The sequence below is a fragment of the Protopterus annectens genome, chromosome 12.part0 (assembly GCF_019279795.1).
Source record: "Protopterus annectens isolate FY-2018-M chromosome 12.part0, PAN1.0, whole genome shotgun sequence".
Taxonomy (NCBI): Eukaryota; Metazoa; Chordata; order Ceratodontiformes; family Protopteridae; genus Protopterus; species Protopterus annectens.
This window is the reverse complement of record NC_056746.1, coordinates 1,083,495,243-1,083,518,108: the sequence shown is the minus strand read 5'-3', so window position 1 is coordinate 1,083,518,108 and position 22,866 is coordinate 1,083,495,243. Positions and strand designations below refer to the sequence as shown.

At 36.8% G+C, this 22,866-nt stretch overlaps 1 protein-coding gene across 4 annotated transcripts in view; it reads left to right on the top strand.

Annotated features, from left to right (window-relative positions):
* LOC122816986 (CMP-N-acetylneuraminate-beta-galactosamide-alpha-2,3-sialyltransferase 2-like) overlaps window positions 1-22,866 on the top strand; it is a 721,670-nt gene that overhangs the window by 581,076 nt on the left and 117,728 nt on the right. For all 4 annotated transcript variants that reach the window (XM_044090098.1, XM_044090099.1, XM_044090100.1 and 1 more), the window contains one exon: window positions 6,540-6,585. In XM_044090098.1, the coding sequence (XP_043946033.1) occupies window positions 6,540-6,585 (46 nt within the window). The remainder of the gene's footprint in view (window positions 1-6,539; window positions 6,586-22,866) is intronic.

Below are 22,866 nucleotides of genomic sequence, written 5' to 3'. Positions count from 1 at the left end.
GGATCATCAATGCAGCCCTCACTGTTATTATTTTCCTTTATACTTTTCTGCATACCTTTTAAGCCTTTCTGCTTGTTCTGATTTTTTTTTTTTGTTTATTATTGGAAAAGGTGGAAGATATATCCTAATCTGTTTTTATGTACATGCTGCATTTATCATGGGTTTCTAAGAGTTTTTGATTATCCAATCTCTTTTCTGCATTCATCTAATAATGATACTTCTTACCTTCTTGGCTCAGTTGTATTATAATTCTTTCAGATCAGTATTTACATGTTGACATTCCATTTGTTCCCTTTAACTTTGTTATTCATCTTTTTTTGTGGTAACACTTTATCTGATATTAATTTAGCTGTATAATAGTGTAATAGTGTATTTTATTTATTTCTATTACATCATATAGATCTCTCTTAATGGACCAAATTACCATGTTCATCTGTTTCTATTAGTCTTATAACACCCTGGGTCTCATACACTTTCTGTAGTGTCTTTCTTTCATGTATGTTAATATGTCTAGAAATTGTTATTAGGTCAAGCAGATCTTCTTTTATAGCATTCTCTTCTTGGCATAATGCATCCTCTTTATTCTCTGTTTCCTGCTCTTTTCCTTGCTGTGCAATCTTAACTGGACTTTCAACAAACTCTCCCAGTGAAGGTTTTAACATTTTCTTTGTGTCATAGCTTTAGGAAAAGTGACTATTCTGTCTGTTGTACCATCTCCTGAAAAGGTATTAACTCATCATATTGGGATATTGGCACATTAATCCTTTTACTTCTTAACTGGTCTATCACCTCTGTTTCACTGTGTTGTCTTTTCACAAACTAAGCTGTTTGAATTTCAGTACATTCCACTTTTCTGTTATTATTCTCTTCTTTGAAATATTTATCCATGTCCAGAGATTGTTGCCTGTCTATATATATTCATATGTCTTTGAAGATGCAGTGACCATATTAGTTAGTACATCTTTCTTTTCATTGTCACCTCACAGTAAGACGCTGTCCGGTTCGATTCTCAGCTAGAGCGTCTTCTGCGTGGAGACATGTGAATGGGCGTACCTTCGTTGAAGGTTGTGCATCAGGGCTGGTAACTTGGCACGTAAAAATCAACTACCAATCATTAGCGGACTGGAGTACTGCTGTGGCGACCCCTAACTGGGAAAAGCTGAAAGACACAACATCTTTCTTTTCTGCATGAATGCTGCCCCATATCAGCTCTCCTTTTCTTTCCTGATTCTACAGTTCTTTATAAATTATGATACCTTCTGTTCTTTTTCTTTTATCTTGTATCAGTTCCTAAACTTCAAAAGAATGGCTCATGTAGTGAATCCCATATACAGCTGAAAGTTCCAACAATACCCAAAAGAAATGGAGCACAAGAAATAGTTTCAAGATGAAGGTTTTAATAAAAATAATAGCAAAACAACTTATATGTAGTTTAGGTGCTTTCATCCTTATTACATTCAGGACTTGCTCAGAACCATTACTTCATTCAACTTAATTGTTTAAATAGAAAAACTAACAACCATGTGACTTGAATTAAATAACTATCAATGCATTTAAAAACACAGTAAAAGACATATAAAAGTGCAAAATCATTCAAACTTAAACAATAAAGAAAACCTTAAATAGCCCCAAGGCATACTCAAAAAATACATAAAATAGTTCATGATTACACCCTTAGAAAATACTATATCTCTGCAAAACAGTGCCTTATATATAACTTGTAATTAGAGTTTCATGACTTTTGACTTAAGTACAGGAAGTGTAGAAACATGTTCATTTATGCTTGGTGGACTTAAAGCATTTAACTTTAATTGCCATCTGAGTTCCCTATTTTCTAAATGTATTTCCCAAAATACTACTAAACAAAATCTTCCAGATCATTATCACTGTCTTTCCTCCTAACTTGCAAACCTCTATAGGGATACTGTTTGTATCTGGAGACTTTCCCACAAATTGAATATACGTCACCATTTACCTCAATTACCCCTAACCTTGGAATTATTAAATCTTCCATAAATATTTTCATTTGTGCTCTGTCTTGATTTCCACATTGATAACACATTGTACCAACAAATATCTGGAGTGGCAAGGGAGGCAAAGGTACCCCCTGTGTTTGCAAATTTGATGTTGGCAATGTGGGAACATAAGTATTTATTCAAGCACAGCAAATGTGACAACATTTTGTTATATCAACGTTACACTGATTATTTGTTTTTATTATGGAAAAAAAGTTATGATGACTTTCAAGCCTTTGTGATTTTAATATAACTACTGATTTTTTGAGAGTTTCTATCAGTGAGTTTGGAAGAAGATTGATTTTTTAGACAACAATTTGCACAATAATGTGGTCACTAGGGCTTTCATCAGTAATATTTATAGAAAACCAACTTTTGTGAACCAATATCTGCATAGAAATAGCTTGCATCCCATACATACTAAGAGAGGAATAGTCAAAGGACAAATCATTTGGTTAAGTCATTTGACCACTGACTGAGACACTTTTTGAGAGAGAGATTAGAGCTCAGAACCTTTTTTATGCAGAGGGGGTATGACAAAACATGGTTAATTAATATAAAGAGGTCATGGGACTTAGAGATACTAAAGCAAAACCTATTTTATGTACAGCTAAACAAAGTTGCATTGACATGTGTATTTTACACAACAAGGATATACAGAATGGAAAAAGTCATTTGTTAGCTTTTCCTTTGCTCATCTCCAATGAAATGTGATTGATTAAATACATCATTAAGGAAAATTGGAAGATTTTGTCTGGTAATTTAGAATTGGTTCAAGTTATAGGTGATAAGCCTGTTTTCACTTTCAAGAAAGTATATAACATCAAGACTATTCTTGCAAAGAAAATTAATTGTACTAATGAAGGTGTAATTCTAATGTACTAGGTACTTTCAATTATGGACATTGTAAGCAGTATAGATTCATCAGCAATTCATCTTCAGTTCACTTTAAGCACGTGAAATGGATTGTGTGGGCTAAGGAAAGGTATACCTGTAAGAGTAAATGTGTGGTTTATACAGCTAATTGCAATTTGTGCAGTAGATTTTATATTGGAAAAACTATAAGAACTTTTAATAGAAGAATCTATGAATGCATATTAGCTGTAATTTGACAAGGCATGCATTGGTTTGTCCAGATTTTAAAAAGTTTTCACGTTTTGGATAAATGAAGTGACAGCTTTTTGTCTAGAGATTTTAAAACTTTAATAGAGTGTCATGAATCAGTCTGCCAAATTAAGTTGAGAGCAGACTGCCCTCACCGAGGCCATTAATATTAAATGTTTTTTCAGATTAAAAAATTATTAGTTAATTACAAGTACAAGTTTTTATTTATAATTATTATATTTTGCATTTCATTTTGATTGTATTGGTTTGGTTGATTAACCAAAATCATGTGATCATCATTAGAATGTATTTAAATAGCGTTAATGGGGAAGTGTCTTCATTTTCTAAAAAAGTTCTAAAATAAAGGCATGAAAGTACTAAATTGTGTTGCAGTCTTAGTCGATCCAAGTTCATTATTGTTTGGTTTCAGTTTTTAGTTTTTGTGTTGTCTTTTTGTTTTGTTTTTTATTTCCAATTTTTGTCTCACAGGCACATAGATAGGAACAATTACACCAAATTAACAGCTGTACCCACAGACATTACCTAGCCTAAAATTAAGGTAATCCATATTAAAGTGCATGTTACAACATGTGTTCCCATGTACGATTGGCATTTAGTTCTTTTCTTATCTCTACTCCCCTCCCAGATGCGAAAAACAGCTTTTATGATTTCAGAAAACATTAACTTTTAGTGCTAAGAAAAGAAAAAAAACCTGGCTATCATGAACTAAAACTAATTGTACACTATTCTATTAAATGCATTAAAGTATTCTGGCTGCTAGGGAGGCTATCTCTTATTACCTTCCCATAATTTCCACCTTTACTTTTTACTGAACTGCTTGCCATTGTACCTTTAACCTTTGCATTTCCCACAACAAAGAATGCTCAGAACTCTCAAGATTAATTGCTTGCACCTCCAGATAGCTCATCTCCATGTTAAAGTAGTCAGTAATGAGATAAAAAACAGCTGTCATAGCTGAAGATGCATGAAGGAATCTTTGTAAATTTCAGAACAGAATGTACAACTGACTTCAACTGTAGACATCTCAACTCCCAATGAGAACATTTACTAATGCAAAAAAAAAAAAAAAAAAAAAAGAAACAAGCTAATATCTTTGCATATAAAAGGAACTTAGCATTTTTCATGACTTTCATCATTTTGTCTTGTTTTTCAAGCCTACTTGCTTGCAAAAAATGCCTGTTTGTAGCTCAAGCTAAGGGTATTAATCCAGACAATCCACCCTTGTAAAAATTACAGGAATTATCTTAATCCTACATATAATATAGTGTAGTATAATCAATGCACTTTTACACCCCTACCACAGCAGCTTAAGATGATAGCATATTAACTTAATTTTGTTTTGTCCAGCCTTTCATCTCTTGTTAAACTGTAAAGCCTATACTTCTTACAAGTAAAAAAGTGCTTGTTTACTTTAATATCATTAACACAAACACAATTCATTGAAAAGACTCCTCCAGATTTAAAATCCCCCCGATACACACTATACAAAACTGTTTTACTATATAACATGTAATTTATATAATGAAATGTTTTATGCAAATAATAATAAGAACTTTTTTTACTTACATTTTTTTCCTTTTAGTGTCCTCCTAAACATTAATGATATAAAGTGAGCTATATGCTTTGCAGTCCACCCATAAGTTTAACAATGTCAGCAAAAGTCCAGTCTTTCATGGCCAGTTTTTATTGCATAACATCACAATATTTCACAAATGTGACAGGTAATTCCAGTGTTACTGGTCTTTATCCTGTTAATCTCCCAACACCAGACTCCAGTTCAAGTTTAAGGTACTCCTGATTCTTCTAGTCAACTCCTGTGTTTTTTTCTCTGTCTCAAGCATTTTTCTTTGGCACATTGGAAAAGGTTTCATAGAAATAGTTTCTCTCTATGACCTTTATTGTCAGAAGAATGAAAAACAGAGTCTCCATTTGTTTGCTGGCTCACTTTTGTTGAATAAACTTTTTTATTTCCTCTTGAGACTGTACTGTATCCAAAAATGAGTTTGATCCTACAAGAAAAATATTCTGAAGACAGCTGAATACAACAGCTTGAATCGTGCACCTGCCTCTCAACAAACACTTATTGCTGGGTTAAATTTGCTTTTCTTCTGCCTGGTATACAGTGAATAATTATTTTCCAATAACACTCTGTTGTCTCCAATTTTTAATACTTTTCCTTTCTGACACAATTTTTTTTAGGATCAACTCTTTTTACTGGTATGATCGCTTCTTTACTAATATATGACTTAGCTGCTTTCTCATGGCCAGGTTTGGAGCAAACACTTGATGTGCCCTTTCAATTAACAAATCCTGCTGTGGAATACCAGTCCAGTTGCTTGTTTGTACTTTCATAAAATTAATACAACCTGTTCTTTCAAATTTCTCTGGTACAGCAGAAAATATCAAGTTTTCTCTGCAAACTCTGTCTTCTAACTACCATTTTTTGAAACAGCTCTTCTTGAAAAGCCTCTTACTCAAACAGTCTTTTCTTCAGTTCAACCTCAGATTTTTGCAGTGTTATCAGTGCTTCTGAATATCTACTTAAAGCTTCTATTTTCTAGCATTTTATTATTTGAGCTGATATATTCCTTTATTGTTTCATTTATTTTGTAAATTTTATGCATTTTTCCTCTAATTACTAGAATCCATCTCTTTTACCAATGCTGAAGATTGAACTGGTGTTTCCTGATCAACTATAGGATTCTTCCCAGACAGTGTTTTCTCTTTAAGTTTTCTGATTGATTTTCTTTCAGATTCTCCAATTTTTTTTCTCATATCCAGACAGTATACTTACAAGCAAGTAACTGACTTCAACCCAAATAACATTTTCAGTAGTACTCCTTTTTTCCGATTCTGTTTAAACACTGGGAGAGCTGAAGTTATGCTGTTGATTAGTGTGCAGCTATTTTTGACCTTTTTATCTGTAATATTTGGTAGCTTTTCTTGTGCACATATTTTTTCTCATGTATTTTTTCCTTGCTGTTGTTATATATCCTCTGAGAAGATAGTCTGGTTTTGTTTAATAAAAGAAAAATATATATAATCTTTTGATTATCCTAAATTGTCCATTTTATTATGTCAATACCCCTTACTTGGCTGATCAATTCTTCTGTTGTTTTGTTGACTGCTATTTTCATCTGCTATTGGGGTATTTACAACAGTATGAAAATGCTTGTATGACTAAATTCAGAAGATAAATGAGTTATGCAACCCCTTTAAACTCTGTTGATACAATCACTGAGATAATTATAAAGGCACTTGATCACATTCTATTTGGAAATGTTTAAAACAATTTCTGTCATAACAAAATGCAGCAAAGATAATATTTTCATACTTGCTGTAAATTAAAAATGATTAATTTAATACATTTAACCTGTAATCATTTCTGTTTCATTTTAGTACATATGTCAGAGTTGTATCGAAGATTCATCTTGACCAAGACAAGGTAAATTTTCTTTTGATCCTAAACTAAAGAGTATTTTCTGTCTTCTTCAGTATAGAGCCAAAAGTTTTACAGTTCCTAGGAAACATATTTTAACTTTACAATAAAATTTTAAGTTTGCGCTGTGTATTATTTTGCTAATGACATACCTTCATCCTATATAATTGTTATATAATATTCTTCCCAATCTCAAACATGTTTACATGTATTATACAGACAAATATAATATAGACACATACATATGTGCATATGTACACACATATTTACACACACACACACACACACACACACACACACACACACACACACACACACACACACATGTACATACTACTTACTCACATGTGCACACCATTATTTTACAGAGAAGCTCAGTATTTGGTTATCTTTACTGGAAATGGTAGACACATCTAAGTCATTGAGGGGACCTGGAATTACTATATAAATGGAATTGTCTCCCCAGACTTAGGAACTTGAATTACTTTGATATTCTGGGCTTCTTCAGAATTATCCCTTGGTACCAGAACTGCAGACATATGAGAAATAAATTACAATTTTATTTATATGCCTGAGGCATGAAAATGGAAAAAAACATTCATGAGTAGGCCTGAACAGAAAAGCTCTAAAATCAAAATTTACATTAGATATATGAGTGGACACAAAATGACATAAAATGAAAGCATATTCCAAAATATACGAACATTATAAATGATAAACATGCAGTACAACTGACAAACAGTAAAAAATATGAGAAAACTGAATGATACATACTGTACAGAATGGAAAGGTTCATGATAAAATGATCAGCCAAGTATCCTAAAATAAGTTGCAATATTTAAACTTAATTACAAACAAATGAGTACTTTAGAAGGCAGTATGCCAGCTACATGGAACAAATATCCAGTAACATCTGATCACTTCAAAACTGGGGGTAGGGGATGCAGCAAGGAAGTGAATAGGTGCAACTAATTGGAATGGGGTGCAGGTATATACACACACACACACACACACACACACACACACACACACACACACACACACACACACAAATGTATATGTGCAGAAAAACATACACTCACATACACATTATGTGTTCTAACACAGGCACATGCACACATATATGCAGACATGCATGTGCTTTTACATACACACACACACACACACACACACACACACACACACACACACACACACACGTTACACAGACATACATGTACTCACACAGATCCAGGTATGCACTTATGCACATACTGTCACACACACACACACACACACACACACACACACACACACACACACACACACACACACAGTATGCAGATACATACACACGCACAGATGCATGGGTGCATGCATACTTGCAAGCTCACTCACACGTGTGTGTGTGTGTGTGTGTGTGTGTGTGTGAAGACATAGATGTACAAACACTCACACATGTTTAAAGACATAGATGTGCACACATATACAGGCTGATACACACACACACACACACACAGCACACACACACACACACACACACACACACACACACACACACACACACACACACACACACACACACACACACACACACCAATATTACATTTGTAGTCAGAACTGAAGCATTGTAATGCTCAATGTCTTAAGTGCATTACTAACATTCAATGCATTACAGCACATTCAGCCATGTGTGGCGTAAACTGTAGCAGATGCTTGTTTAAAATGTAACAAGCAGTTTTATACAGTTAAAAAGGATGCAGAGGAGTTTTTTTATCCTTTTTGTGTGTGTGTGTGTGTGGGAAAATAATAGCTCGACAGACTGCTATGACATTTAATGAGAAAATAAATCACAATATGTGTGTATGGAGAGTAATTAAATCCAGAGAAGGAAAACAAGAATTGGTAAATTGTGAATTGTTAGTCTGTGTAAAGAAGCAATCTTTGTAAGACAGATGTTTTGGTTAACAGAAAATTTGAATTTGCGGTGAAGTCCAGTTTACAGTATAGTGATGTATTATAAAAAAAGGAGGCGCTAAGAACTAACAAGAGAATAAGATATAAGGTTATATCAGATGTATGCATGTCGCATGCTGTTAGTACATTATACAGGATGTGGTTTAGCTAACTGAAATAGAGAGAAACAAAAAGGAGAAGAAGAAAATGTTTTAACATTTCTGTCTTAAGATTTGCCAGATACTTATAAAGAGCAACAGTTCTGAGCAAAGTTTTGTTATACTGTTAAAATTGCAGGATATTGATGTCTTATTGATTGTAAAGCTATGGTTACTGGTGCTCTGACTAGAATGTTAACATATGTGATAACAACTATTCTGTTGTCATGAATAAAATACAAATGCCAAACTTAAACCCCAGTAATCTTACAGTTATTGTTAACTTCTGAAATAGTCAGCAATTTGTATTCAGGGTAAATTCATCATAAAATCATGCATTACACTTTTTTGTGTCCACTGTTAGTTGCCCAAAGGAAAAAGTTCTTTGAAAGTGTCTCATATAAACGACATCCAGGTTTAAATCATCAACTATTAACTGAACAACTGAATTAGCTTAATCTCCACTGTTCTTCCAAAGCTGTAAGGAAATGTCCTTGAAGAATCATAACTGACATGCAGTGCCAGCTGTTGATGTCAAAGTGGTGATTGGGGGCTCTATTATAGTAGGGCAATGACCTCTACCTGTAATCAAACATATGGGGTTCTTCACTTTTATCTATGGAGTTCCTCAGTGTTTATCCACTAATTATAGCCCCTTTACTGAATAAATACACCTCCAGATATCTGACAGCAATAAACAAGGCTAGCCTTAGGTGAAATAGAGCCCTAGGGAAAGGATTCCAGGGGAGACCCTGTCACAGACTAGCCCCCATGCACCTCCCCAGTACATCTTCCATGTTTCCCCCCATCCCCTCCCCACCCCATTTGGACAGATTACTTCTTTCGCATTTTTCATACTTTGACTTACTTTTTAGCTTCCTCTCATGCTTTTAACACAGTCTAACAGACACGTCTCAATGTCATAAATTTGGATGAAGAAAATTAATTAAGCTAAGGTGTCTGGGGTCTGCTAGGACCCAAAAGTCATAGGATTCTAGATTGTCTGAGGTGTACCTTACAGCTTTTTTTCTACATTTTGTTGTAATGATGGACTGAACAAAAAAATCACAAGTAAGGAAAGAAATTCAGTCCCATCTTCTCTTTCAAGGAAAAATAAATGGTGCTTAAAACTTAATGTTCAAAGGCAACAAAGGTGTAGTTCCCCAATTAACTAATTCTTGCAAGGAAATGTAAATCTTATCTGGGACTAATGCCTGCCTTCCTACCCATCCAAAGTACAGTTCTTTTCTCTGTAACCCTCTGGTATTAGGTTGGGATGAAAGTAAAAGCACAAATGGTCTGAGGCATATATTATTACATGTCTGGAAAAGAGACCAAAACATATAACATCCGCACAGAGACAGAGTGCAAGCAGATGCCACACAGAAGGCATTACAGCCAAAAACTCAACCAGAGAGCCAGACATTGCTATATAGCAGCACAACTCAGTACAATACTCTGTCAGTGATCAGCTGCCGTCACATACATCCCGCCCAAACCAACAATGACAGGCACTTACTGAATACAAATCTGATGTCTGACTGTGACGGAAAGTGAAGACATCATGGATAATCTGTTGATAATCTATGCTTTTAGATATATTGCAACCCCTCCATCACACAAACACAGTCATTTGCTCATACTCATCAATTACAGTTGTTTTACTGACTGTGCACCTCTGATATCTGATTGTGCTAAACTAGACCCAGTAATGTATTCCACTTCTATGAAGCCAGAATAATGACTGCTTTACCTGAACAAATAGTTTGTCAGTCATTTTCTTCCACAGACAGCACATGTACCCAGAATTAAAGCCGACATTATTGACTGTATACACCTCAGATATCAAGGGATTCAATAAAGTAAAAAAAATTATAATAATTGGTCAGAGTAATTTTAATCCCCTACACCTACACACACACACAAAATTCACATGCACACACACACACACACACATTTACAACCATCAATTACAGCCACATGTATGACTGTGACCGCAGGCTTCAAATGTTTGATTCTGATCATAAAAATTAAGAAATACACAGATAACCACAACGCAGCTAATTTCCATCAGAATATAGAGTGTGATTCAATGTGTCCAGATAACTCTCACATCTTAGCTCAAGCATCAAGGAGAAATCTAAAAAATAATGAGGGTCAAATAATCAAAATAGGCAAAGAGAAAGAAATGGGGGGGGGGGGTTCTAAATGAAAGACCAGCACTGGTAGAGTTTTAGTAGAATCTAGAACAGAAATTGCCATTAAGAAAGGAATAAGCAATTCACAAAGAAACACTGGGGGTATAGGATATATATGTCTCCCACACAATCTAGAAGATTTAGAACCTTTGGCTGGAAGTGTTTACATAGGTATTTTTATACTCTAAGCAGGCTCCAAGGAATTTTTCCTCAGGTAGTCAGCAAATGTTGGTGGTGTAATGGGGAAGAAAGAGGTAACTGGGAACATTTTCTGGGAGTGTAATGACTTTGTAGACTTTAAAGATTCCCTGCAGTCTGCACTGTTGGAGATGTTGGGTGAGCAAATTGGAGTAACTAAGGAAATTATTTTTTTGAGCTATGATACAGAATTGGAATTGCCTAGACATAGTCAGGCCTTGCTGAGTATAATTATGATGGCTTCCCAAAAAGCAATTACTAGAAAATAGAAATAAAAGTTTAAACCAACTTTATTAGAAGTAACAAAGATAGTAACAGAGATAAAACAACTGGAACTGGGATATTTAGAAAAGGGTAGGAGCAAATCACACAGAAAAAAAATGGGAAATGTGGGATCAATATATGCAGAGAAGGAACAAGGTTTAAAAAAAGACAGGATTTGAATGACCTATGCAATTGCTGACTGAAAATGACTGGATATATTAAAAGTGATGTATAATATTTGCAGCTATAGTTGTGTTGGCACGGTTTGTAAGGTATAATGTTTGCAAATGAGATTGTGTTGTTATGGTTTATTTTCTTTTATTTAAATGTAAGATTGCCTATATCATACATGAAAATTTAATAAAGAGTTTTTTTTTTGTTTAAAAAATCAGGGAAAGATATGGCCTTTATACACTTAGAAAGTTGCTAGAATAACGGGCTTTGCATTAGCATATTTTTCTGAAGGCTATTAAGTATGAAATGCATAGTTCTGTCATTATTTAGTAAATGCAGTCCTCACTGATTTGCCAGAATATCACACATTTTACAAGAAATTAAACCAACATATGATGCAAAATCAAGACAGTTGAGAACTTCTTTTCCTCTACCCTGTTCATCTCAACTTATTTGCTCAAGAATTCTGGACACTGCTAACAATAATGAAGGGGCAGTGAATCAAACTTAGAATCAATTTTTAAATATAGCCATAATTCACTTAAGAAGTTAATGGAGCAAGATGTTTTTTGTCAACATGCATTTCCAGAACAATAAGAAGTATCAAACTATAATGTCGGGCTTTCCTGACTGGCTGTAATTTTTAGTGACTCACCTGAAAAATCAAACATTTTTAAGTAATAGACCAAAAAATACATTAAATGAGAGACATGCTGTAAAATCATGGACAGTTGAGAACGTACATATGCACACACACACACACACACACACACACACACACACACACGTAGTTGGTGAAGTACATACCTTCCTACATGCTGGATTACTGACTGCAAAAAAAGAAAAAGAAAAAACAGGCAATTAAAAAAATTCTGCCCAGTTAATATCTTTGGTTGCCTGTGATCTTTAAACCTTTCTTTTACTTTCAATCTCAGGCTGTCTCACTCACCTGAGGCAGGCTGAGCTAATGCAGCTGCCCTGTGACACACTTCTTGGGAAATGTTTTTGACATCCTGAGCAACTCTTTGAAATTGTCAGAGTCAAGTTTGTAATCCTAAAGTCCAGCAAGTGGATTAAGCTGATTTTTTTTTTTCAACTCTGATATCCCCGGAACTCCACTCAGAGGTCCAAGATCCCAGACCCAAAAAGATAGTTGGAAAATAGACTTTTATCTTTAATTTAAAAATAATAGCTGGCTTTCTGAATTATTTTGTTCCATTTTTCTTTTTTTTTTTTTTTTTGGTAACGGGAGCTGACATAATTTTCCCATGCTAACTTATCTGATACAAAATGATCAGACTGGGAAAAATGCACTGCCCTTGTTTGGCACTCATTTGGCATGTAACTGTATATTTATGGGCATTCATCCTCATTATGAGTGTCTGACCTGTAACTTCTATATGACCTCTTTCTGGACATCACCTGCATTTGATAAGATAACCCACATTTTTCAAAGTGTGTGTAAAGCAACCCTGTAACTTCTGTTCTGTGAAAGTATGTTAGGGGCAATACAAATCATCTGGCATGTTTTTGCACCTTGGATGGTTTCATGTTTGCACATCTTGCCCTGCCCCCTAAGCCAGCCCTACATACTTCTTCTTCTTTTGGCTTTTCCCAGTTAGGGGTCGCCACAGTGGATCACCTTGTCTGCTCATGATTGGCAGTGGAGTTTTACAGTGTCGAGTTGCCAGCCCGGTGCCCAACCTTCCACAGAAGGCACACACACACGCACACCTAGGGCCAATTTAGAGTGTCCAATCCACCTACAGCATGTCTTTGGAATGTGGGAGGAAACTGGAGCACCCGGAGGAAACCCATGCGACCACAGGGAGGACATGCAGACTCCACACTTAAGGCACCCCAGCTGAGGATCGAAGCGGAGAACCTCTTGCTGTGAGGCGGCAATGCTAACCACTGCACCACCGTGGCCGCCCTTAAGCCAGCCCTACATACTGCTTTCCTAAAAATACTTTCCCTAACACAATTGCTACTCAGATTATGCCTGATCTCAGTTTTGTAGCTGAGCTTTTTACTGGAAGAAAAGTATTCATTGTTCTGTGATCCAGTCTTAGTAGTATTTCAGGATTTTTGGATTCCCTGCCTCTTTCTCTCTCTTTTCACTCATTTGAGGTTCACACTTTTGTATTTTTAACCATATTTGTATGTGTGTGTATATATATATATATATATATATATATATATATATATATATATATATATATGTGTGTGTGTCCATACACACACACACACACACACACACACACACACACACACACACACACACACACACACACACATATATATGTACAGATTACAACTAAAATATAAATGAAGGTATTAGTTGAGTAAGCATATACACACACACCACCCATTTCTGTTGTTCAAGATGAGAAGTTAATCCCCTGTAAAAACTATGAGCTGAAGGTTTAAAACATTTTGCTCATTTAAGTACAGTATCATCGTTCTGGTAGTTTTTGAAAATCATGGGACAATGTAATGATTATCAAAAGCAGATAAGTAAAATATTAACAGCTCATCCAGAACTTTTATATCTTGAAGTCCACCAACATATTCACTGTGATTTTCCCCCTGGGCTTGTTAGTTTGTTTAGGTAACTGTTGAGTATGTACAGTTTTACATATTATGATGGAGGAAATGGATAGTTAGCAAAATAATGCCACATAGCACTCATTGCTATTGTAAGTTTATAGCCCAATTCTGATAAACACCGTTTTCTGAGAAAAAGGCACACATAACTTCTCAGATACACAGCAGAACTGTAAAGAAAGAAAGTACAGTTGTGTTAGAACTTACTGTAGCAATAGATGTTTGAATAGATCATCGTTCCAGTAATGCTGACACATAGGATGTATCCTGCCAAGGATACCATAGCCTGACCAGTATGCCAAGGTTTAGGGGTCCTTCCTCATAAGATATATGTTCAGTCTTAGACCTAAGCATGAGAGCTGCATGCTGGTACTAAAGGAACATATGAGTGCAAAACTCCTCAGAGCTTTCTTGCCCCACATGGATCCTGAGGCTATGTATAAGGAGGAAACCTCAGGTGAACTAAACAAATATGGGGGAAGGATAGGTAGTAGGGGGTTCATCCTTGGCCAAAGGGAAATGAAAAAAGTATACAAAAAGGAGGGGGGGGGTGCATATATTACAACAGTGATACATTCAAACATGTACCGTTAGGCTCCCTATTGAAATGTTTACGCTGAAAATGCAGAATGCCAAAAAGACGAAAAAAGACCAAAAACACAGGATAAGAGTGAATCTTGAAAATCACTCTTCTCCTTAAAACTTCTTTTGGGGGGGCATTGTCTGTGAATCACTGCTGGAGCACAATGTGCTACCTATACATATCAGTGCAAGCCATGCACATTACTGTGAACATGAAGCATGCAACTTGTATATTCAGGAGCATGACATGTGTACACACATAGCACCATGGTATAGTGCTATGTTGCATGGCAGACAATTTGCAAACATATGTCCATACACCCAAGCATATTACATTGCTTTTAGCGTGAACCTACCATGTTGCCATGGTTGCCTCAGCTCCTAGGAAAAGCAGGGGTCCTCAATGGTGTACCAGTGAAAGTTGGGCCAGTATGATGACCTTTTGAAGAAAGTGAATGCCTAGTATGAACTGGGCCAGGTGCTGAATGATGTCACCAACATCACTCATGCTGGGCAGCAGTGCTATCATCAATATGGTGATCTGAGCTGGCATCAGCCTGACCGTCTCTGACAATGGGAGGTAGAGGTCCAGAAGAATATGCCAGAGATTTACCATACACATTTATTTTTGTGGGGACATTATAACACAGTTTTGTATAATGTACAGTGCTATATTTGTATATTTAACAGTATGTGCTTTCATTTGCAGTTGTAGAGAAGAGTTACGTAAGCATAATTGGGTATCACAGAAGGCGGAAGTGCCTTTTCTGGCAGTGGGGTGCATATGAAATCTGTAGTAGTCATCCATATTCCTATGATCGTGCTGGAGAAGAGTGCTGGCTACACATGGCCGAGCGACACAGAAAAAAAATGCTCCCCCACCCCATACCTGGCTATGCTTATGCTCCCCACCAGGATAAGTCTAACACACATAACCCCCTCCCTTACCACCTCTTTCCCACATCGCTCTTGCCTGCCAAATATTTGGGCCTTACTAGTAACAGTGAAGACTGAACTGTAAATAAAAAGTATATAGTGTAAGTCTCTTTGCTGTACTCTCTACTCCTATTTTATTTGTATTTTGGGGTACAGCACTGACCTCTATGGACCCTTTACAGACTCAGCCCAGGAGTGGTGCCTGTTTAAGTGACTTGCCTAGAGTTTGAGGAAATCAAACCTTGCACCACTGGATCACAGGAAACAGCTTGTTGAAAGCTACTTAATCCTCTAAGCTAACTGTCAGACAGAGCTTACACTTCTTGACACTAGTGTCCACAACGAACATTGTTATGCCTACTACATACTTACCCTAATGCAACCTGAATAAATTTCTAAATTCCATTTTAATACAGGTATATATGTTTACTCATGTATAGCCATGTTTACAGTTGTTCCACACAAATGCTTGCATATAATATATCCCACTGCAACATAATATTCTGTTTGTACTTTCAGTTTAATTTCTCCAAGTCTTTCAAGTTTCTAATACCATGATGGGAATGGACCCCATTCCCATAGAGAGATATCTATACCAGAGGATTGTAGCCCCCCAAACATCTCTAACGCCCAGGTGAGAACTGCTCTCTCCAAGGTGAAAAACACAGCATCCATGGGACCGGATGGTGTCCCCGGCTGTGTGCTCCATGAACTCAATGAGGAATTAAACCCGCAGTTAGGACAACTGTTTAATCTTAGCCTCACCTCAGGATACGTACCCAAGGAGTGGCGCACGGCAACTGTGGTCCCACTTCACAAAGGCGGTGCCTCCACCGACCCTGGAAACTACTGTCCCATCAGCTTGACAAGCCTGATCTGCAAAGCCATGGAGAGGATCATAATGGAACTCATAAATAAAGATATAGGGAACTTGCAGACTCTGGATCCAACCCAGTTTGGCTTTGTCAAAGGCAGATCATGCCTTTTAAACTTGGTTGATTTTTTCGAAACAGTCACCAAAGCCATTGATGAGGGAAAGGCAGTCCATACAGCCTACCTCGACCTGGCAAAGGCTTTTGACACAATACCCCACTCAGGTATCATTGAAAAACTCACCAGCTTAAATGTAAACCCATACATCACAAGATGAGTTGCAAACTGGCTAAGTGACAGAACCCACAGGGTCAGAGTTGCTGGTGCCATGTCAGACTCAAAGTCTGTCACAAGTGGTGTCCCACAGGGCTCAGTCCTGGGCCCACTCTTGTTCGGCATCTACTTTTCTGAAGTACAAGCAAACACAGGAGGGTTATGGCTGACAAAGTTTGCAGATGACTGCAAACTGGGCGCCATAGTCGAAAACACATCTGACACAGATATCCTTCAGAAGGGTCTCACAGAAATGGATAACTGGTGCCAGAGCCATGGCCTAAAGTTAAACACCAAGAAATGCATAGTCATACCCTTTGGGAAAAACAAGGTTACCCCTAGCTACCATATAGGTGGCAATCCACTGAGCACAGAAGAAGCTATCAGGGATCTGGGGACCCAGGTTGACAGTAACCTTTCGTTTGACACTCACGTTGCTAAAGTAGTTAGGAAGACCTTCTACATTGCCCACCTGATCATGAAGGGATTCACATCTAGATCAAGGGAGGTCATCGTCCCCCTGTACTCATCACTCATCAGACCAATGATTGAGTACAATGCCCCTTTCGGAATGTATCTGACCCGACACCTGCAGCAGCTGGAAAGGCCCCAAAAGTTCCTCACCAAAAGGATAAAGGGTCTCAAAAATATGTCTTATGCTGCCCGACTGAAAGAACTCCAGCTCTATTCAGTCGCCACGCTTGCTCAGAGGTGACCTGTGCCTGACATACAAGGCCATGTCAAACCCAGATTTGATGAACATGCTTCACCTCAAAAATCTAGATCCTCAGAACTACAAGGCGGAAACTTAAACCTTGACACGGTTATTAATAGGACGTGCTGGAGGGACAGATTCATCACCCAGAGACTCCCTATGCTGTGGAACAAAATCCCGGTACATGTGAGGCAGAGCACCTCGCTGGCCTTGTTCAAGAGAAATCTTGACCAATGGATGGGAGATCGCAGATATACCCCTGGGATTACCTCAGTGTCACTGCTTGACAGAGGCACAGCAAAATAATGGGCATAGTTTTCTTCAAACTAAAGGGGTGGCAAAAGCCACAAAACTCTGGGCTAGGCTTATAAATGCCCTTGGGCAGATAGCCTAGTATGAACCTATGAACCTATTCCACAGTAAAAGTATTATTAAATTTCATGAAATTAGCACTGTTTCAGTCTTTGATGTTGGCAAAAATTGCCCTTTGCAACACCTGCTATGTGCACTGAATTGACTCATTCTGCAATTCATAAAGAGTCATATGTATCAGTAGCATATCTAAATATGACTGTTAATTCTTTTTTATGAGAGCTATTGCTCCTACTACTATTGGAACGGACTAGGTATCATTCTTCTACATTGCCCTAGTTTCTGCCTGTAAATTCTGGTAATTTATGACTTTGTGTCTCTCTGGACGTAAGACACTGTAGTCACTGGGTGTAGCAATTCCAATGATCAATGCTACTTGTGTGTTCTTTTCATAGACCACTACATCTGGTTTTCTCGCATCTATTTTTTCAACTGCTGGATCTCATGTGATATAAACCTTTACTGTTTTCTATAATTCTTTGTGGCTCATGTCTACAATATGTTTCAGCTACTTCAATATTGTAATGCTTCCACAGTCTCCAATGCAACAGTATTGCCACATTATTATGCCTTTCAGTATACAGTCCTTCTACCATTTGTGTATCACACCCAGCAACAGGATGTGTGAGTGTTTCTGTTTTACAAAACCTGCATTTATCTGTTTCTCCCACATATTCAATGGACTTTGTAAACCAATGCGAACGTAGTTCATTATCCTAGGCAGCCAATATTAACCTTTTATCTTTTGGTTTAAATTCACCTCTTGTTAACCATTCCTGCGCTCAATCCTGATCAACACGAGCTTGTTCCAAGAGTTTTCTATACTTGCAACTATATTTATTCATTTTCCACATTTCTTGACTTCTCATCTAATCCTTTACCTTATATTCTTTCTTTCTTATGATTTTTGGTGCATTCATTTGCTGCCTGATTTTTATCTACTTCTGGTTTGATTTCCATTCCCACTTGACATTGATATGCCAAGCAGGGAAGTCATCTTAGACTTATTCTCATATTTTAAAACTTTCACTATGTTTGGGTCTTCTTAGAGCAGCAGATATGTATGCAGTCCTATGATTGCAGATCTATGCATGTAATCAATTTTGAAGAGGCCTATACCTCCTTCAGAACAGGTGATATGTAATCTTGTTATACAGTGATTTTTTTATAAAGCATTTCATAAGCATGAAGCATTTTTCTTGTTGTCCTGTCAAACTGATCCATTACCTTTTGTGGCCAGTCAATCACTCCAAAACTGTAAGTTAGAACAGGAAAAGGAAATTGGTTTATAGTGTGGACTTTGTTCCTGTCAGAGCTGTTTTCAGTATTAATTTTAGTCTTCTAAAATATTCCTAAGTTTTATTCGCATTTGTTCATGTTTTATTGATGAATCATTTTCAATTCCCAAATATTTATACACTCCCTCCGGCTCAAGTTCCTTTATATCACATTCCTGTTCCAGACGGATATTTTCTTGGTGCTGCAGCTTTTCCGCTTTAAATGTTACTTTTGCACATTTATCAAGACCAAATGACATTCGTATATCATCTGAGAAAGTTTTGAGAGCTTGCACTTGTGCTATCAGTTCCTCATCCGATAAACTATTCAGTTTTAAATCATCCACAAAAAGAAGATGAGAAGTCTTTGCACGTTGTTGTTTTCTGGGAGACAAATTATAACCATGACTTAATCTGCTAAGCAGACAGCTTAATGGGTTAAGGACAAGACAAAAGAGCAGTAGTGACAGAGAGTCACACTGGAATATCCCCCTTTGAATTTTTATCCCTGAAATAATATTTTGTCCTTTATCATGGCTTAACTGCCTAGTCATCTGCCACTGTTTCATTATTGCTGAAATGTAATTAATCAGTGTATGGCGTATTTTATACACTTTTAAGCATTCCTTTATCCATAAATGTGGAATACTGTCAAATATTTTTTTGTAGTCTATCCATGCCATACTTAGATTCTTCCTTTTTCTACAGTTCTGCATTATGACTTTATTTAACAACAAATGATCCTTTACTCCAAATGACTTTCTTTTGTTGCCCTTTTTATTACTATGACCAAGTTTTCTTCGAAATGTCTATAAACTCTGTCCGCATCAATTCCACTGTATAGTTTATATATCGCCGGGAGGCCAGTTATTGTTCTATAGTTTTTAGGATAGCTTGCAGGTTCACTCTTAAGGAGGAGTATTGTTTTTCCTGTTGTTAACCAGGTTAACATTTGTTCTGGGTGTGCATATAAATAGTTCTTACTCATGGTTAAATCTTCACATAAAGATGTTAATACTTTTAGCCAAAGTTTAGGTAAAGCATCTGGGCCTGGGGTTTTCCAGTTAAAAGCTTTGCTTAATTTTGTTTCAATTTATCTGGCTGTTACTTCATCCCATTTCATATCCTGTACATTTGAACTTCTTCTTCCTAATTTTACTTCTTCTTTCCATTCAGCATCTTTATGTTCCACAGGATCTTCATAGATATTTCTCCAAAATCTATCTATTTCTTCTTTTTTTTGGTGGTGTTTCAATTCCTTTTACCTTGTTTCCCAATTCTCTATAAAACTTTTTGGATCATCGACAAATTGCTTATTTTGTACGTTTCCTTTATATTTATCTGAATATCTTCTTCTTCAGCCTGTGCTCATATCGTTAGTTTATTTGCTATAGTGCATGATAGATCATGATCTGTTCTGATACTGTGCATTGCTTTTATCACATTTATCTTTCTGAGTATATTTGTTGATCTGCTCCCTCCTCTGTACTCTTCGAACAGTGACACTTCTTGTCTCGCTTGCTTTATAGTTTTCTCTTTTCGATACTTCCATGATGACATTTGATTTCTTCCCTTCCTTTCCCTTACTGTCCTGTGCTTTTATGGAAGACTTTATCTGTTATTAAATTAACTGCGCAGTAATATATCCTATTTATTTCTTTTATATCACATGAATTTGTATGAACAGTTGTGATTACTGTATTCATTTGTTTTATTAAACTTCTAACATTTTGGGTCTTATTGACTTTCTATAGTCTATTTCTTTCATTGGTCTTAATATGTCTAAACACCTCTGTTAAATCAAGCAACTCTTCCCTTAGATCATTTTCTTCTAGACTGAGAGCACATTCATTATTTTCCATTTCATGTGGCATTCTACAGAAAGTTCAACAGCACCTTAGTCCTTAGTCCTCCTTAGTCCTGCTTAGACCTCCTTAGTCCAGGACAATCCTCCACTCCTGCCCCCTTGGATTCAAACCAAACCCCCCCAGAAGAAATTGCCAATACCTTTAACAGCTTCTTTACACCAACCATCCTGAATCTAACTAACCAATTATCCCCCAGATGCCCATATTCTCCAGCCACTATACCCAGCTCCCAACTCTCCTTTAACTTCAAACCAGTTTGCACATCTTCTGTCTGAAAATTACTTAAGAAACTAAAGTCTACCACCCTGTCAGCTGATCTACTCCCTGCAGAATATCTACAAAAAGCTGCAGATGCCATAGCATACCCCATTACTATCCTGATCAATAGAACTATAACTGAAGCATCCATCCCCTCCGTCTGGAAGATGTCCCATGTCATCCCACTCCATAAAGGGGGCAGCTCTACTGACCTGTCATACTATAGACCCATAGCTACTCTATCACCCTTGGCTAAAATTATGGAAAAATGCATCCATAATCAACTCCTGAACTATCTTATCCATAATCTTCTAGCCGACACCCAACATGGCTTTAGACCATTTCGTAGCACAACTTCACCTCTCCTCTCCTTCTCTAATGTCATTAAGCAACACCAAAACAATAATAAACTTTCTTCTACTATCTTTCTTGATCTTTCGAAAGCCTTTGATATGGTAAACCACCAAATACTCATAAACACTTTGAAATCCATCTCCCTAGAGGAACAGGCCATCCATTGGTTTCAATCTTATCTCAGTGGTATACAACAGGCTGTCCTATGGCAGAGCAAACAGGCTGTCCTATGGCAGAGCAAACTATCCACCCTTTTACCCATCACACTCAGAGTACCCCAAGGGCTCCATACTAGGTCCACTATTATTTTCCATTTTCATCAATGATTTGTATAAGGTCATCCCAAATGCAACATGCATTCAATATGTGGATGACTTCACTTTAGTATGCTCCAACACTTCACCTACAGAGTTGCAGATTTTATCCTAAAATACTTTTAACAGGGTTGAAAATTGGCTCCTTAACCGTCATCTCATGTTAAATCCTAAAATCCAACAACGGCACCATTATTTTCCCAGATTCTTCAGCCAAACTGTGAGGAGTTATAATAGATAATTACCTTAATGTGTTCTGCATATCAATAAAACTATTAAAACAGTTAACAAAAAACTTGGCTCACTATATAGGATCAAGCCCTTCCTAACGTCATTAGCCAGAACTGTAATTGCACGTACACATCTACTCTCCACCCTCCTCTATGCTTCCCCTCTATTTACAAACCTCAGCAAAACTGACCTTAATAAACTTTCTAGCAGCTACAATCACATTGCTAAATTTGCTACAGATGCATCCTATAGAACTCATCACTGTCATAACCTAAATCTACTAGGATGGCTTGAACTGCCTAACCTAATTCAAGTTAACCAACTAATAGTTGCACACAAGATCCTCTACCAACCAGCTAATACATCTATACTTAAAAACCTCATTACCCCCTACAGTAACCTTAGCGCACTTTGTTCATCTGAAAGACTACTAGTTCAAACTCTCAAATCTAACAACACAGTCGGAAAATCTCTATTTGCTAACTCTGTTGGCAAAACTTGGAATTCTCTTCCTCCTAACCTTACATCTGAACTCTCTCTACCTCAGTTCAAGAAGAGTCTGATTCAGTAATTTAAAAAATGATGGCTATGTCCTTGTCCTAATCCAGACTAACTCTTGTGCACATGGGACTTCTGCCTACACTTTGTTTCTTAACTTGTATATCCTATGATCTCCTTGGATCTACTACCAGGTTAGCCT